Source organism: Anoplolepis gracilipes, chromosome 9 (genome assembly GCF_047496725.1).
Source record: "Anoplolepis gracilipes chromosome 9, ASM4749672v1, whole genome shotgun sequence".
NCBI lineage: Eukaryota > Metazoa > Arthropoda > Insecta > Hymenoptera > Formicidae > Anoplolepis > Anoplolepis gracilipes.
The window spans coordinates 4,022,111-4,041,231 of record NC_132978.1 but is presented as its reverse complement, the minus strand read 5'-3'; the positions used below and the strand labels follow the sequence as shown (position 1 = coordinate 4,041,231).

The 19,121-nt window shown below is 30.2% G+C and overlaps 1 protein-coding gene across 6 annotated transcripts in view; it reads left to right on the top strand.

Moving 5' to 3' along the window:
* Positions 1-19,121, top strand: part of LOC140669196 (glutamate receptor ionotropic, kainate 2) — a 140,568-nt gene that overhangs the window by 29,632 nt on the left and 91,815 nt on the right. For 5 of the 6 annotated variants that reach the window (XM_072898798.1, XM_072898800.1, XM_072898797.1 and 2 more), the window contains exon 3: positions 12,452-12,613. In XM_072898798.1, coding sequence (XP_072754899.1) covers positions 12,452-12,613 — 162 coding nt within the window. Of the gene's footprint in view, positions 1-4,205; positions 4,448-12,451; positions 12,614-19,121 lie in introns of those variants that run through there. The other variant, XM_072898803.1, reaches the window with a different exon arrangement.

The following is a 19,121-nucleotide window of genomic DNA, read 5'->3' as shown; positions in this document are numbered from 1 at the left end:
GGTTCTTGGCCAGATGATCTCGGTTCCAAACTGAGCATATCGACTTTACGCGACAGTGGAGGAAATCCGCCCCAGAAACCACTTGGCAGTAACTCACGCCGCTACGGTTTCGATCGTACAAATTAGGGTTACGTAATTCGTGCAAAAGCGATTCTGATAGCATAAGCATCCGTATATGCCTCGATCTATTTTCGGATATTTCTAACTTGTCTGTCATTTAATCTTTTTCATAATTGTTTTTTTTTTTGTTATTAGGTGTTCTATATTCTTAATTTGATTAAATATTTCTACTGCTAGCTTTTATTATTTTTAAGGGTTTTATAGATAATTAAAATTGCCGCTATTAATTTTTCTACTTGTGTATAACAAATGTCTACATGATAAATTTATTATGTCATCTATGTAATATATATGTATGCAAGTTTGATAAAATATTTATTGTATTATCTTTCATCACTGTGACAATAATATTAATAATAGCAAGAGTTTCCGTTTGAATATATAAATCTTTTATCAATTTTGCATACATATATATTACATAGATGACATAATAAATTTATTATAATCTCTCTTCGATTTACTCACAAAACCAAGATCTTGACACAGAAAAAAAGTAAGTGTCAAATCAAAACTTATATACTCATATAAACGCGTTTATTATTTCATATATACGCAACAATTTATAATCTTCTTAAAAGAATTTAAAAATCTCAAATTTCAACAATATTATAATCTTATTTCAATACCACAATTGTCATTTCAAGATTAAAATCATTATTTTAATTATAAAAAAATTATAATCTTCGATTCGAACATGTGTTATTTTCTATCCAACATTTTTTCCTCTCCATTCAAGAAAATTATTCTTAAATAACGAGAATATATTTTTTTTCGGTTGAACTATATAAAATGTCTTTATTCAAGCAAATTTTCTTTGTTTAACGCAAAATAATTTCATTTCAAGATTTACATTTTGAAACTAAAGATATTGTCAAAATAAGAATATTCTTTTTCTCTGTGGATGTACTGAGTTTATTCGTATAATAATAATAATAATAATAATTATTATTATTATTATTAATTATATATACTAATTATATATACTAATAATAATAATAATAATAATTATTATTATTATTATTATTAATTATTGAGTTCCCTGATTTTGCGTCACTCATCAACTTTAGATTACAACGACTCCCGATTTGCCGAAGTTTCCGAAAGAGTTTTCGCAGCTCGTATAATCTGTGAAATGGAAAAGTTTCGGGAAAAAAGTTTCACTCCACTTTTCAGAGGACTATACCTCTGATCTGCGCTCATCTTCTTATCTCGTCGTCTTTCCCTCACTGTTGCCGTACTCTATCTCCCCGTATCTACTGCGAATCGTTTCTCGATCTGACTTTCTCCCGGAAGTTTTTGCATTCCTATTTCAGAGGCGTGTGACGGTCGAGAAAGGAGTGATTTTTAAAATGCCTGAGAGCGTGGCATCGTTTCTGGTGCCCTTTTTGTCAATCTCTTCATCTGCTGCCTTATTCCATTCCCTTCTTTCCGTCGCCGTCGTTCACATCTTAGTCTTATCTGGATGAGAAAGAATCGTTTTGCTCGATGAAATTCGAGTCTCGTCCAGAGAAAAAAATCTGGTGGCGACGAAAGCTGTCTCTCTTTTCTCTCGGGAATAGCGGGACAAAGAAGGCGAGACAATCGGGATGTTAACTCGCAACACTAATGAAGCCGAGGTTGAGACTAAAAACGTTGCATCCGGGATAGAACAATCTTTGAATACAGAAAAACTTTACGTGCGATGCTGTATTATATTATTATTTGGTTTGTACTTATGCATGTAAATATCCTGTTTTACTGCCATATAAATCCCCCTCGTTTTATTGTTTTAAAATATTATAAATTTTTTATTATCATAATATTTCCATAATCAAATACTGAGGAATATTGAGCGCCATTCTATTCTGCTACTACGATATTCCGACGCGAATATACCTTGTTATACCTTGGGAATAATACTATCCGTAGGAAAGTGGTCACGCGAGGGAACATATAAGAGGAGAGATTGAATTTATCGTGTTATGGGACAAAATAGCAAAGTTTTATCCATAACAAAACTGATAAAAGTGGTCGAGTAAACCGAGGAACGCAATGGAGTCGCTTAACGACAAGTGCAGCGCGAAAAACCTTGCACCCTGAATAGCACACACATCCTGTTATCGTATAAAAATATACATATAAAATAACTTATATCTAATACACATCTTCTCGTTTGTATTAAACTGAATAAAAGACTGATTAAATTGAATAAAAGATTAATTATTAGATTAATTATTAAGCGTAATTATAGATACAACAATAAGTGTATCTTGTATTCTTTCGTATCTTGTGTATTTTCTTTTTTTTTTATAGCACATGTTATCTGTTGAAAAAGTTACAAGGTGCAAGTAATAATGGCAATACTAAAATGTATTTACAAGCACTAAATATGATACTAATATGTGTTGACGAGCTACAAACGCGTAAGCTGCTATCATTTATTAAATATTCGCGAATATTTAAATTTTCCTTTTAACATTCCATTTACTATCTATCATACAAGAATGAAAGTTCCGTAGTAATATACATAATTGAGAAATGTTCACCGCATTCTAGAAATATCGTGGCGCATCTCACGCTTTACGATCCGAAATACGAGCGCAAACGAGCACATAAGTATTCATTATTCATTCGTGCATAGAAATGGTAGCAAAGGTATATTATAGAAGGAAAGATTAGCATTGTAGACAAAATGTTTTTCTTTACTCTGACAAAAAAGTGGACGAACACATGTTATTCGAGCTTTATTTTATTTAGAAACGCTCGTATTTTTCCACGTGCTCGCAGAACGAAAAATCTAAAATAAATTTAAATTTATGATCCAAGAGCTGAAAGAAAACTTTTCATTAGTCACAATAAATTATTTTTATCTGTTGGAAATAAACACAATAAATTTATGTTCCGGCGTTTATAATACGCTTGTCCACGATTTATTTTCGGTGGTACAAATTAGTACAAATGCTGTATTAATCAGATCAATTTTTATTTTTCATTTTTTAATGGTTTTTATTACGATATTAAGTTAGCAGGACTACAATTTTTTTTAATTGGCACGGGGTACAAATTTATTTTCGGTGGTACAAAATTATTTTCGGTAGTACAAATTCAGTACTAATCAGATCAGTTTTTATTTTTCATTTTTAATGGTTTTTATTACGATAGTTGAATATTAAGTTAGCAGGACCACAATTTTTTTTAATTGGCACGGGGTACAAATTTATTTTCGGTGGTACAAAATTATTTTTGTTGGTACAAATTAGTACAAATTCAGTACTAATTGTATCTGTTTTGTTTTATTTATTTTTTTAATTTTTTCGTTTGGTCCTGCTAGCTTAATATTAAGTTAGCGCCACGATTTTTTCTGAATTGGCATGGGGTACAAAATTATTTTTGGTGGTACAAAATAGTACAAAATAAGTACTAAATAATCCATTAGGTCCTGCCCATTTGATTTTGCTGATTTGGTCCTGCCAGCTTAAGAGAGCTAATTTGTATATTATTATACGTTTAATCTGAAAATGATTAGAAAATTACATTTACATGCAAATCGGAGGAAATCTGAAAACGTATGTTGCTAAGTATGTTTAATTTTTATGATTTTCATCGTATCTAGTATCTAGTTGCGATTCTTATTTCGAATATATCATAGCAATATTTCTCGTGATTTCCATTTAATATTATTAACTATTAATTTTATTATTTTATTACGAGCAATACATATTTCTCTAATAATAATCTTTAAATATACCTTAGATGCTTTTTCGCACTTTGAATTTTTCACGGATTGAGATGATGTAATATATTAATCATTTTCAGATTGAGATAATACGAATCGCAGGATCGAATGATGAAGCGAAAAATTGTAATACACTCATTTATTAATAAAATTAATTTGAAACTCGAGAACGAAGGGTGTTGTAAGTAAAACTAGTTTTACAAAAGAATCAGATAGATCGTATATCGAAAGCTACTGACAATGAGGTAGACAAATTTTATTGATATAAACGACATATGTATGTCGAATACGTACTTGTTAACTCTCGAGCGTTGGCTGAACAATAATAATTTTTTCGTCTCTCTGCTTTCTGCGCGACGTGGCGGTCCTTTCCCCCACTTGCCTTCCCCCACTATGTCCTATACCGTGTCTTCCTACGTCACGCATACCAAGGATACAAACAAGGACGCGTCACTATTTTTTACAAAGGATATTCGGCATACCTACGTATATTATTTTATAGGCATAAGGAATTTGTTATCTTACATCGTCACACAGTGTTCGGCGCTCGACCTTTACAGACGTACCGCGCTGTTGCTCTTGTCATATATACGACGACATTCGAAGGAATAGGTATGCGTACTTCGTATATACCGTATTATTCTTTAAAATACGATTAGCTAATTATAATCTTTATAATTAGCAATTGTTAACATAATTGATTAACTCTTATGATAAACTACACGTAAGAATATCAGCTCTCTTAAGCTGGCAGGACCAAATCAGTAAAATCAAATGGGATCTAATGGATTATTTAATACTTATTTTGTACCACCAAAAATAATTTTGTACCCCATGCCAATTAAGAAAAAATCGTGGCGCTGCTAACTTAATATTAAGTTAGCAGGACCAAAAGAAAAAATTAAAAGAATAAATAAAACAAAACAGATACAATTAGTACTGAATTTGTACTAATTTGTACCAGCAAAAATAATTTTGTATCACCGAAAATAAATTTGTACCCCGTGCCAATTAAAAAAAATTGTGGTCTTGTTAACTTAATATTAAGCTTAATATTAAGTTAGCAGCGCCACGATTTTTTCTGAATTGGCATGGGGTACAAAATTATTTTTGGTGGTACAAAATAGTACAAAATAAGTACTAAATAATCCATTAGATCCCATTTGATTTTGCTGATTTGGTCTTGCCAGCTTAAGAGAGCTCTAACTTTCGTTTTTCTCATTAATCAATCGATGCAGATTAGTTGCTTGTGTTAGTCCCTTTTCAAATAAGCCAGCATATACTATATGGAAATTCAGCAAAAAGATTTTGCTGTTACAATCTTATAAATTCGAACTAATCTCGTTGTTCTAATTAAAAGTCTAAGTGATTAACTTCTTTTAATAAATTACATATTGCCAGCCTTTGTTAAATTTTCTTCTCAACCAAATGTTCTTTTAGAATAAGTTTTTATAAAATAAAATTGCGTCCTCTCTCTCTCTCTCTCTCTCTTTCTTTTTCTGTTTGTCTGTCTTTATCTTTCCCTTTTTTTAAAGTAGTTTTAATATAATGTGTGCATGTATGTATGTGTTTGAATTTTCGTATATGATTATTATTTATTCCATTAAAAATTTGTATATGTAGGATTAAAAAAGAGTACATATTTTCGGAATTTATATGTGTTTGATCAGAGTTGTACGACCAAAGTTAGAAAGGAAACTTTAATAAACATGCGAGCTGTGTTGAATCGTATCTTTATAGAAACGCGGATGCAACTAGGGATGGGTTCTTGCTCTGAAGTTTCTCCATTGCTCATCTTTGCATGATTCTTCCTTTAATCTCACGTACGCATATATAATCCCAAGGTATTATAACAAACAGCCTTCATGCTTCTCGTTATTTTATCGTAGTGCTGCTGTTGAAATATTATATTGGACCCGCATGAAAATCAAACGATAAGAAGAGATATAAGAAATGCCAAAGTCAGACATACACAATGATTCTAAGATTATATATAGAGTTTATTTTAAAAATTGTCAGGTTTTTAACTTATATAATAACTACTCTATACTATATTAAAAAAGTTATGTTAAACTTTTATCTATTCTCAGATAATGTAAATAAAATAAAATTATATTTAAGTGTGTATGTATTATTGTTATTAAAAGAAAGAGAGAGAAAATTATAATACTGAATGTATTGCGAATTGTAATATAAACAGAAAGCAAGTGATTTTTTGTAAGAATATGTAAAATGTAAAGAAGAATATTTCTTGACACAAGAGTTTATTTTAAAGAAAAATAATTTTCAATTTTTAAAATTATTAACGTATTTACAATTTTTTAAGCTTAAATGATTAACGACTTTGCATTACACATCATATAGATCATTTTGATAACGGCTACTAAAATACGTATAGATATTTTATCAAATAAATAAAATGGCAAAATTTATATTTTACATGTGTAACTTCTGTAGTGTGTATAATTTAAATAATTTTAAATCATTTTACTAACAATAAGTAAAATATATTTTTTTACCTATTAATAATTATTGTGTCAAAATAAATTTGACAATTAATTAAAAGATAATTCAAGCTCGATTGAAATGCATACTCTCACCTTGTGCTTCCACTTAGAAACAAAAAAAATATAAATATGTTATATTAATATATGTTAATATCATATTAATTTTCCAATTTTTTAAATCAATTTTCTCAGAAATGAAGTTTACATGAAAAATTTTATTCGGCATTTTTAACTATACATTTATACGAGAAATTATTCTTTTTCTAGTTATTTATATCGCAATTTATATTAAACTTCTATTTTACATGTTGAAAAGTAATTACATATTATTGCTATGTAGATTTTTTATTTTGTCCCGAAACGTATAATTTTTGTCTTTCGTAACGAGAAAATCCAAAAAATTCGGAGAATTATAATCCTCGAAATTTCTAGAGATCATTGCACTGTATCACCGATATTTGACAGAAAACATTTGAATTGTCTTTATATAGTGTGTCTTAAGCTTTATGTATTTAGTTTGTTTTATAACGAAAACTTATTACCATTTACCAGAAATTAACATGCATGAATCCTTCATAAATCTGCCACAGATCCGTACGATATTGACCAAAACAAACATGCAAATTGGTCACGAATATAGCATATATGAATGCGGTCAAATATTGAGCAGAAGGTATTGCGAACGCAGAAACACTATTACGATCTAAAGATTTACGAACTATTACTACATGTAGTGTATGTCCATTTAGCTTCTATATTAGCACAATGCCAGCAATTTTCATTTAGTGTTAGATTTGTTTATGTTTTAAATTCTGATATAAAAATCTGCGCTTTTTGAAGCATTGAAGAATTTTTTTTAGATTATCTCAAAAATAAATGTTTAGTATAAATATTGTTGAGTTGATACTTTAAATTTACAAATTTCTAAAAGAAACAGGAGCAAAAAATTTTAAAATTAAAAATAATGGTAATCTCCAATTATTGACTTCATATCATAATCAGTATTAGATTTTACATTTCCTGTCTTTTATCTCAAGCTCATTATTTCTTACAAATAGTTTTAATATTATTATATTAGATATAAAAAAATTGTATATTATATCATATTACTGTATTATTACATAATGTTTAATATTATTACAGACATTATGGAAATTATGGATTATTTACTACGTAAGCATAAGATATTAATCAATTTTAATCACTTTAAGGTACATATTCTTTAGCTGATGAACTAATAATTGATGTATATTCGGTGATATATATTTTTTTGTCTTAAATATTAAATTTGTAATTTAGCTTACGTAAATTTAGCAATGCTGATTATTGTTTATAATTATTGCGCGTATTTAATTACGAAATTATTATCATTATTCGAATTATTACCGCTATCAATACTACTATTATTACCATTATTATTAATAATATTTTCCAAGAAATTTGTATAATACTCTTTGATAATTTGTTACTCTTTGATAATTTTTGCCGGTGCTTGCTTCTTAAGAATATACAGAAATCTTAAGTATCACGTTGACGCGATGCGTTTTGCTGACAATGAGCTGTTTCATTGATAAAGTCCGGTCATTTTTTTAGAAATGTTTTCTGAAGGGATTTAAAAATAATAAATATTTTTGCAGCATTATTTTAGAAAATAATGCAGTACTTTGAAAGTTAAAATGATTTAAGGAATTTGCGCGAAATTGCAAACGCGATTCGAGTGCAAGAGAAGTGTCCTTCCAGTAAACCATTCAATCTCATCTATTTTCTTCAATTTCTGTTTCTCCATAATTTATTTTTTTATTATTGATATATATATATATATATATATTTTATGTATATTTTTTTAAATTGATGCGAGGGAAGTATGTTATATTTTATAGAAAAAAAAAACATTCTTTGAAATAAATATATATCATTTTCCACTATATGAATACACACACACACAGTGGAAAATTATGAATACCTAAGTAGAAGTAAAAATAGATGAAGTTCTATTATATGAATTTTTACGTATGTATTAAAATATGTAATTAAATATCTTTCAGAAATAATTAATACCTGATTTAATCAAAGCTGAATTCTCGATTAATATTATTTACATAATAATTACTTGTATCTGACTTTTAATTAAAACAAACAATTGAAGCCAGACTAATAAATTGAAAATTGTAGTGAACAATCTATATCTGGGGATTATCTATTCCTTATTTAACACTAATGATTAAGCGCAGCTGTAGTCGATAAGGTTGCAAGAAAATACCAAAAGAAATCATTGTGAGCATTTACGAGAGGATAAGAGTACTTAACGTGTTACGGTGAAAACGGAAAAAACGGAAAAAACGAAAAAAGGATGGTATAAAGAACAATACTGCGGGATAAGAGATGGAAGACCACTAATGCGCATCCACTGCGTTACAGATAAATGGATTAGCTAGTTACGACACGGTACGAAAAGCAAAAGAGCGCATCGGACGAAAAGAAAATGCCGCTAGGAAGGGTTAACGGTCGATGAAAAATGGAGAAAGAAGGGGAGCTGGTGATTTGATGGGACGTAAATACAAACGTACCTCGTTACAGTTTACGATATATCCATTTATTCTCCCGATATTGAACAAACCTCCTTTCCTTATCTGCGGATAAATGGTTAATATTAACATCTTTTCAACGTCCATCGTAATTTAGAAAGAAATATTCGATTAAATCGCTACAATGTTTTAACGATGTATCACGTATATACACAAAACATTGCATGCATCAGAACTGTCAGAACTGATTGTACATACATCCTGATTCCCATTTTTCTTCACAATAATGCTCGACATTAATATGCTCGAGCATATTTGCATCTCATAACAATATAGGTTTCGCAAATTTACATGAGAGATAACAATATTTACAAAACAGTAAATAAATGTTACGATACATTAAATAATAAACTTTACTTCTGTTGAGTGAATAATATCTCTTACAAGTAATTATATAAAAATGAAAAATAAAGAATTATAGAGTGTACTCTTTTATGAAAAACAGGAAATGGAACATATATATATAATAAAAAAAAAGAAATCAATGAAAAATAAAATATATACATTAGAATATTATATAAAATATTGTATAGAATATATTTTATGTTAATAAAATGCTAATTATAATCTAATAAGCATATTATCAAATGTACATGTCATTATTTACAAGCAAATCTATTACTTTCTTGTTTTCAAGTTATTGCACATGCTTTATATTAATCGATTTGCAATTTTAGCATAGTTTTCTTTGAATTTTCATATTTTTCGAAAACAACGAATATTAAAGCTAGCCATCGCTTTTATAACCGTCACTCGCATTTGACCATAAATTGCCTCTGGCGCTAGGTCAAGAATGCATCTTGCCGCTTTTTATCGCGAGAATTCCCGTTAGTTTTCGCAAACGACCTCGAGCATTTTGCGATGAGAGTCTGAATAAAGAAAGGAAATTAATTCTCTTCAATGCTCCAGAGCATTTTTAAATATTCCTTTTTCTCGAGGATTTGGCTAGCTGGCAATGAAAACAAGATGTACGTAGGGTTGCTAGAGTCTACTGTTCAATAAATTGAAAATATATTCCCTTGGGACTTTCACACATAAACCTTTTTGAAGGTTGTGGTCGCAAGAGATATGAGTTTTGGCGCACTATCAACACCCAGCGGCTATTTAATCAGTGTCAGTCGATGAATGGATGTTATTAGAAGCTGCTTTTCATTCAGACATGTCATATAATAATGGCGCATATTTTTAATCGCGATACGTTTTTACTTTTGCATTTTTTACATCACGACGACAGTCGAGCGATTAACCTTTACGTTGCCGCTATTTTTGCATTAAAATAATGTTTTTTTTTTCAAAAATTTATATATATAAATAATAGGCACATTGCGTAAAATTTCGATTTTTATTCAGAGCCACAAAAGTGGTTTTGCGGCAGGAAACGGAGGAAAAAATTTTTAAAATTTTTATTTTCTCAAGAATAGCTATTTGGGGGTTTTCGGTGTCACTGATTTTGATTCTGAACATTGATTTATGAAATTTTGAGAGCAGTAGTGACAATATGAATGAATATAAATGTATAGGCTTATACAGAAAAATTATATATTTTTGTAAATAAATAAAAAAATTTAGTAATTATATTTTTTGTATTGTATTTTTGTATATTTTTGGAAAAATTATATATTTTTTCAAATAAGTGAAAAAATTTAGTAAACATATTTTTTGTATTGTATTTCTTTTGTATATTGTATTGTTTTTCAATTTCTAAGTAAGTTTTATTTATATTTTTTGTTACATTTTATGATTTTTATAGAATGTGATCTGCTACGTACCTATATATATATATATATATATATATATATATATGTGTGTGTGGGTGTGCTATGTTTATAATGTAAAAAATAACATAATTATTTTGTCAAATATATGCTTAGTACATAACTAAAAAAATATTACAAATTTTTAGTACTATACAAACACACAACGCACACACGCACACATATATAAGAACGCAAATACACACTATATACTCGCTACGTACACATATGTATGTATTAATGTACATTTAGAATTTATTAAATATCACTATTTTATTAGCACACTCACAGAGCCACAAAAATGGTTTTGCGACAGTCTAAAGGTTAAGAATGACCTCTCTCTTTGCTCACTTATCTAATGCACAGTATAATGCATAATATAATGTATAGTGAAAAAAACTTGAAGTTTAAATAGTAATAAAAATTTACAAGAAAATAGCATTTTAAAGATTTAATGTATTTTGAGTTGAAATGTATGCTCTTTGTCTCTACATGAAATTGAATGCTATGTCAATCGTATGATATATATTATTACGCCTGTGATAATTAATTAAGAGTATACTACTATATAAAATTAATAATAATGTAATAAGTATACAAATGTGACAAAGGAAACATAATCTCATTGATAAGTCATTAAAAATAGACAAGTCTTATCAGAATTTAATCATATAAATGCTACGCGATCAGTTCCGGCATTTCTCGAAGAAATTGCAATAATTTTTAATAATTTCATTACTGTAACTAGTTTTAATCGTTTAGATTAAACTTTATTAGTGTTTTTAATCAAGCGTTTTTTATTTGAACATATGCAAGTATTAAATGAACATGAGTAAAAGTGAATTTTCGCAAACATTTATAATTTATCCGCGGATGTAATTATATGTATAACACGATTTGTAATAATAACATATATAATGATGTACATATATGTATAATAACATATATTGTATATATACATATTATTATATTATCATTATTATATTATTATATTAATATATTATTACTATTATTATTATACATATTATATATTAATTATATTTTTAGTATTAAGTTGAATTTTTAATTAGTTGTACTTTAATTAATATAAAATATTTTTGGTAACAAATTTTTTTTCTACCAATTGCCTCTCTTTTGTTATGTGACTCTGAAATAATTTAATATTTTATTTTAATTTGAAACCGGATTTTTCGCTTAAACTTTATTAAAACTAATCGGTTTGAATATGCAATATTTATAATAAATAATATATTTAATACAAAGAAAATACCGAGGGGTTGGTCACTAACAGTTATAATGTACAAAAATTACCCTTTGATATGGATTACCCTTAAATTATACCTCGGATTACTTAAGATTACCTAATAGTATCTCAAATTAAAAATAAATTTTGAAAAAGAAATTTTACTTTAAATTATTTTAACGCTAAAGATTATTTAAATTTACCAAAAATAACTTTGGATTACCCAAAATTTTGCTGGGATTGCCGCTGAATTACCTAGCCCTTGTACAAAAATTACCTCAGTGACCAACCCCTCGGAAAATACTTGATATGTAATTAAAATTAAATATATTAAAATTAAAAATGACATTAAAATTGTAAAGTTTCATTAGATAAGATTCAGCCTTGTTCAAAGCTTAAAGTTTATTAGCATAGATGAGCGAACTTTAATCGTTTAAAAGTATACTTACTATACGGGAATATATTATAGTTTGTTATTTTACTTCAAGGATTAACGCGATTATATTCGATATGTGTTTACTTTTCAGGTGCTATATTCACTCATGACCAAAAGGATAGCAGCACGGAGCTGGCCTTCAAGTACGCCGTTTACAAGATCAACAAGGATAAAATTATTTTGCCGAAGACCACGCTGGAGTATGACATCCAGTACGTGCCAAAAGATGATTCCTTTCACGCGTCGAAGAAGGGTAAGTACTATTCGTGTATTTTTCTCGCACGTGTTTAATATATCTCTGCATATTTTCTATACACGTTTTACTTTCGACTAGACTGCCTGATAATTTTATTTAGCGTTATCGATATCTATACTGGCGCAAGAAATAGCGCCATTTGAGCCGAAACTTACTGTATAGCAGATTCTTTAGTACCGTAATAAAACGATGCCGCATCGCACACGGTCATAAGAAATTTCTCACTGAAGTTAAAAAAACATCCCTGACGCTCATTAATCTCACGGCTCCCCGCATGTCAAAAATGATTTATCCCTGAAAACTCGTTCCGTTTTCACACAGTTACAGAAAATTGCAAAATGTCTAAATGGTAGATACATTTCTGACACAAATTGGACAATTTCGAGAACTATCATTTTATATTAGCTTTGAAAATATGAGGAATATAGTTTATTTTTGCGTTTGCTTAAACTTTCATTCATAATTCTTATTACCAAAGTAGTCGTGCGAAAAGCACGATTGATTATGTAACATTTTTTTCACATAAAAAACGAAGGATCAAATAACCGATCTTAAACGGTAATCGTAAGAGAAGTAGATGAATCGAGAGAAAGGGAGCTGATTTATCAGGCAAAATCATGATACTCGCAAGAATATCTCTTGAATCACGAGAGCCCTTATATCAACGCGCTCTGCGCAGAAGGAGCGTTTCCATAAGCAAAATTTATAATCTTGACAGCACATACTATGTAAGCAACTGAGAATATAATAGGCTCGCTCGTTCCTCATTGTTATTAAAATTAGTATTATATATACTCATTATTATCCTTTTCGTTATCGGATACACATCGTAGACAACCATATCTGATTCGTTTCCTAGCTTCATTAAAAGCGTATTACATGCGTCTTGTAACTTAAGAAAAATTTCAGAATGCTTCAGAAGTACTTCTATAATATGATTCAGCATGTCAATTCCTTCATACTGCTAACAATCCTTAGTGCATTTGTATTACAGGTTGAAATAAAATTTCATTTCTTGTAAGAAGATCCTTGAAACAAGCGTATTTTTAAATTTACGATAAAATTCAAATGTGGATTTGTTAATTCTTTTTTGTTCCCGCAAAATACAGCCGTGTTTATTATTCTGTCGAGCAGATGTTCTTTTCTCCTTCGCTGAATATCCGGATTTGCGTCATATTTAATTCTCCGTGTTCGTAAAGCGCATCAATATATTGAGGGCTTTTTTATTTGTCGAAAATAAACTACATGAAAAACGTTAATCCAAGTCGACACCGTCTAATTGAACGACAATACATTTTATATGTGCTATACAAACATTATAACTATTCAAGGATTAATTTTCAATGATTATTCTGTCAATATCGATCATGAAAATTAATCAATAATATCGATTACTGCCTTTGTTAGCAGTCTCAATTTCGCAAATTACCATTTCATCGAGCGAGCGATGTTTAACAAAAACGATATATTTCATTTGAATGAAATGTATGCTTTTTCAAATGACTTGCTGTTATTTTCTTATTTCTATACATTAAATATAGAAAATTATTAAGCAGATATATTATTAATATTAATCACATATTAGGTTTAATTATAATATTAATTATAACAGCAACAGAGTTTAATTTGTTATTATATTTTATTACAATATTTTGAAAACAGATTTTATATAATAATCTGATTATAATTATTAATGGCAATATTAATAATAATATACCATATAATATTAATAGTAATGTCATTTGCTAAAGCCTCGAGATAGTTTTGGATAGTTGAAAGTGACTTTGTTATGTATAATACGCAAAGTGCATTTATAAAATCCGATTTAGTCAAATTCATTCTTCAACGTAACCCGTAACTTATCGTTTTCATTTTTATGTTGCATTAGATGTATGTACTCTCGGTGCAGGATCTTTGTAATCCGATTTCCGCTATTGTGCTTACGCTTTATAAAAAGTTTTATATGAGATTTGTTTTATACGCTTGCAAAATTCACGTTGCTGAAACACGACTATATAAAATTTTTAAGATCATCTTTTAAAAAGAAAACATTTTACCGATTGGATAATATTGCAAATTCGATATTGTGAATTTACTTTGAAACACTATTATGCACTTGGATTAATTTTATTTAATCTAGCCAATTTTTATACGAAAGTAAAATATAATTGCAAAGAGTAATTAAAATTAAAAAGATATCAACATCTTTGTTATGTTTTCCTTCTTTTTCTTTTTTTCTTGATTCTCTCTTTCTCCCTAATAATAGGATTTTTAATAGGAATTTATTTCTATTAAAGACAATTTGAATTAAAATATCTTTGTATCTGTCGAGTTTTTTAAATATTGACGCACAGGAGTACACATATGAATATATATTATTAATTGATGAAGGGTAATCAAATAAAGTAACGTTAAATTTGGAACGACGGTATAAAATAAATGTACACTTTTAATTGCTTGCGACCAGAAAAAACTTTCGTCAGTGATATTGGCGAATTTGTGTCTCGGAATTGCCATGTGGATCGATAGAATGTGTACGTGTATCGTGTAGCACTCTTGGTGGGAAGCCACTTCAAAACCAGTTCATAGTCTGCTTGTAGCGCCGAGGGTTTTCTCTAGTGATTTTTCATGGACCCTTTGGTTTATCTACACACACGCACACATACAGCACAAGATGGTTAAATTTATTTATTTCGAAGTCACGTGCACTCTAAAAATTATATATATATATATATATATATATATATATATATATATATATATATATATATAATGCGTGTGAAAATTACAATAATTAACCAAATTTTCTATTTTACGTTAATAGCAATTAAACTTTATACTAATAAAGACTTTGTTTATAGATTTAGTTATTCAGATATGTTTAATGTAATTATAATATACATAATACATATTTGTCAAGTATTTCCTGTCGGTAATAAAATTGAACAAAGACTTTTAGAAAACTAAAACGTTTTTTTCTGAATCAACGTAACTCTCGACCTTGTTAGGTTGCGGGTTAAACTAAACGGGGAAAATTGATCGAAAAATGAAATTGAATGAAAGTAATACAAATCGACGAGAAAATTAAAGAATTTCTACGAAAGTAGCAAGTGTGAGCGTATCAGAATGTTAAGACATATCATTAGATGATTTATCTTTACCAAATGAAAATATTGCTACAATGGTTCTAATTTTACTTTCAAAACTTATTCATTTTCTTCGTTAAAAAAGAATGTTGTCATAATAATAGATGCGTATTACATAAAAAAATATAATGTATATCAAGTTGATAAATGATGATAGATAAAAGCTGCATGAAATTTATGTCATTGAGAGAAAAATGTAAAGGAAGACGTAAAGGAAATCGTCTGGCGGAGTAGCATTCATTGTTGAACATAAAAACTCATTTGTCAAACGGGGTGATTCTTAGCTTACCGCGTGGCAGACGCTATTGTCGTCCACTCATCTCTTTGGTGCGTCATAACGGCTGAATATGCCACCGTGAAATCTGCATGTAATGAGTGCTACAGCAAATCCCGCGGATTTGACTTTCAGTTTAATCCTCTGTGAGTGAGCATACAGTTTAGTTGAGCGCGACGGACTGTCGTCGCGACCGCTGCTTGCTCAACAATTTAAACTTTCGCGTGCGGACGTTTACGAGTTACAATTGTATCGATCGAATAATCAAGCGGGTATGAAAATTGGAGTACGCGCGAGCGCAAACGAGAAATCAACTTGAGTTACGATTTTCCGTTATTTCGCTCTTCAAATGAGAAAGAGAGAGAGAGAGGGAGACTCATAGAAAAGAGCTTATTTTTAATCGATATTGTCCGCACAATTATTGGCCACATCACGTTACTTAATACTTTAATCTTTCTTCTTTTTTTTTATGCCGTAGCAAATCCTCCCGGATACGAAATCGGAGGATATGTTTATCGATTTGGCTTTGAATTTTTCTTGCTGTCGCATACCTCGCGCACGGAAGCGGATTTTCTTCGCCGCTTGTAAATAAATCCTGGGATATAATACCGACGGCAGAATAAAAGGCTTAGGGCCATATTTCAGTCTTATAATCTGCGTTTTCCGCCGCGCTTCTATATCGGCAATGTACGTGTACGTCACTTTTCAAATCCGAGATCCTCTTCCATCGAAATTTCTGCATCGTTTTCTTATCTCGCGACACAATTGCGCATAATACTGCTCTCATGTATCTGTCTGTATCTAAATGCAAACTTTAATTTCAGCTGCTTACTCCCCATTTCGTTCTTATCTAAAAATGTTTCGCAAATCAATTTTCTTTATAAACCTTATATGTGCATTCTCATTTTATTTATTAGTTACGTTTATAACGTCGCGCTACGATAATAATCACGGCCAGTCTCTCGATACTGCTCTTATTTCACCGCACAAAACGAGCTTATGCGACCGAGTAGTCGTTGTTGACCCATCGAGACGTTATCAAAGCGTATTTCCGGCGACGGTGGAGAGAATCGTGAGTCACTTTATATCGACGCTTCTTCAAATTTTATTTCTTTCCATCTCTCTTTCACTAGGCATTCCATTCGGTTTTCCCATACACTTTTTCCCGATGCGGAAATATCGCGGAAGAAAAAGCGCGATGCGGTTGGCGCGATGGATGGAGGGATGGAAACCGGCGGAAAGGAGGGAGGGAGGGAGGAAGGAAAGGGTGGTGGCGGCGAGAGAGTTAAAGAAAACTAGAAAGCAGAGAAAGGCTGAGGGGGCCAGACTGAGAGGAGAAAGAAGCGCAAACCGGCGCGAAACCAATATCGAACACGGAAACGAAGCAGACTTGGCTTGAGCCGTGGAACACGCACGCGGACACGTTGCACGCGGACACGTTGCACGCGGAATATACGAGAGAGGAACACGCGCGTGTCCGCCCGTCCCTCGTTCTCTAACAAATTCAGTTGGGAATTTGCCGAGGAAATTTTTTTGCTCCGGGATATGATAAGAGAGAGAGAGAGAGTGAGAGAGAGGGGGGGGGGAGGGAAGAGCCTTGAGAGCAGAGTTGTTGCTTTATTTCTTCTGCTCAGCGAGATTTAAAAGCATACGGACGTCAGTTTGCATTCGCCTAAGTTAGTAATATCATTACGTATATAGCTTCCATGGCACAGGGGACTTTCTCGATTTCTTCTTGATGTGAAAGCACGATTGCGATACATCGCAACATGCATAAATTGTACAGTTATATTGGACGCTTTAGAGAAATTTTATTCGATATCTTTATTAGGTACAAAAATCTTTTCGCTGAATCATCGCTGATGCTACATTTTATGTTAAACATGCTGAGAAGAGGGAGTGTGCCACGTCATGTGAAAAATTATGATATTTATATGGGAGAATTGGAAAACGTAGTTAATCCTACAAGAAAATGATATTCAGAAATAAATTGGAAATGTATTATAGATAAATTTGATATTATTTATTTGTGTGTAATTTTTTTAGAAGGAAAATAAAATAAGATTTTATATGAAAGATTTTAGGAAAGGTAACTTTAATATTTGGAACATTAATGAGATAATTTTAGTTACAGTTTTATTAAATAATCTCTAACTTTTTGTGTCATGTGTTATCAAATTTGTTACGACAGCGACTATTAGTACGTAAATATAAAAGTACATTGTTTTATTTAATAAATAAAAATGATTTTAAATAATTTAAGTTACATTTACAGAACGAGAGAAATTGTGTATAAAATATCAAGATAAACTTTATTTTTTCAACAGAAATAATGTATCTTTCTATATACGTGTTTTAATATACATATATAATCATCTTCGAGAGATAAATTTAATAATATATAATACAAAATCTCTAGAAATCAATAAATCGTAAAATAGCATAAATATATTATCAATTTTAAAAGTTAAATTTTTTAAAAATGAAATCTATTGGGAAAAAATTTTACTTTACATTATTTATTCAATTTTGCTCGAGAAATAATCTTTTTTTAAATTATATTACATTTTCCCTGACTTATAATAATATTTTCGTAATGTATATGTCATGGATTTGTAAATAAAAATAAAAAGGGACAAAGATTTAGAATAAATTGCTAAATAGGTGGTACCATTCTGTATGGGCTCTTTGAATAAATGAATTAACAGCAACTAAATCTTTAATTCTTTTCAACTGATTAATCGACTCACGTGGGAGAAGCAAGTTACGGAGAAACACCGTAGCCAACCGTATACCCGTAGCGGGAATATACGAAGATAGTTCGGGAAGCTGCAAAATTGATTCAACGGCGAGCAAAGAGATTTAACGCGCAATTACTCTGATTGAACGAAGCTGATGGTCTAGGATCCGTCGAGAGAATTGCCGACGTCAAATTACAGACTGGCACTCGACTCCTCGTTAAGACTTGAAAATAAGAGTCAACAAACGTCGGACATCCTTACCCTGGACACACATTATCCTCGACGAAACAATACGTCTTTGTCACTGTTGCGTCACTGGTTTATTTGTTGCCGCAGATTTAAAA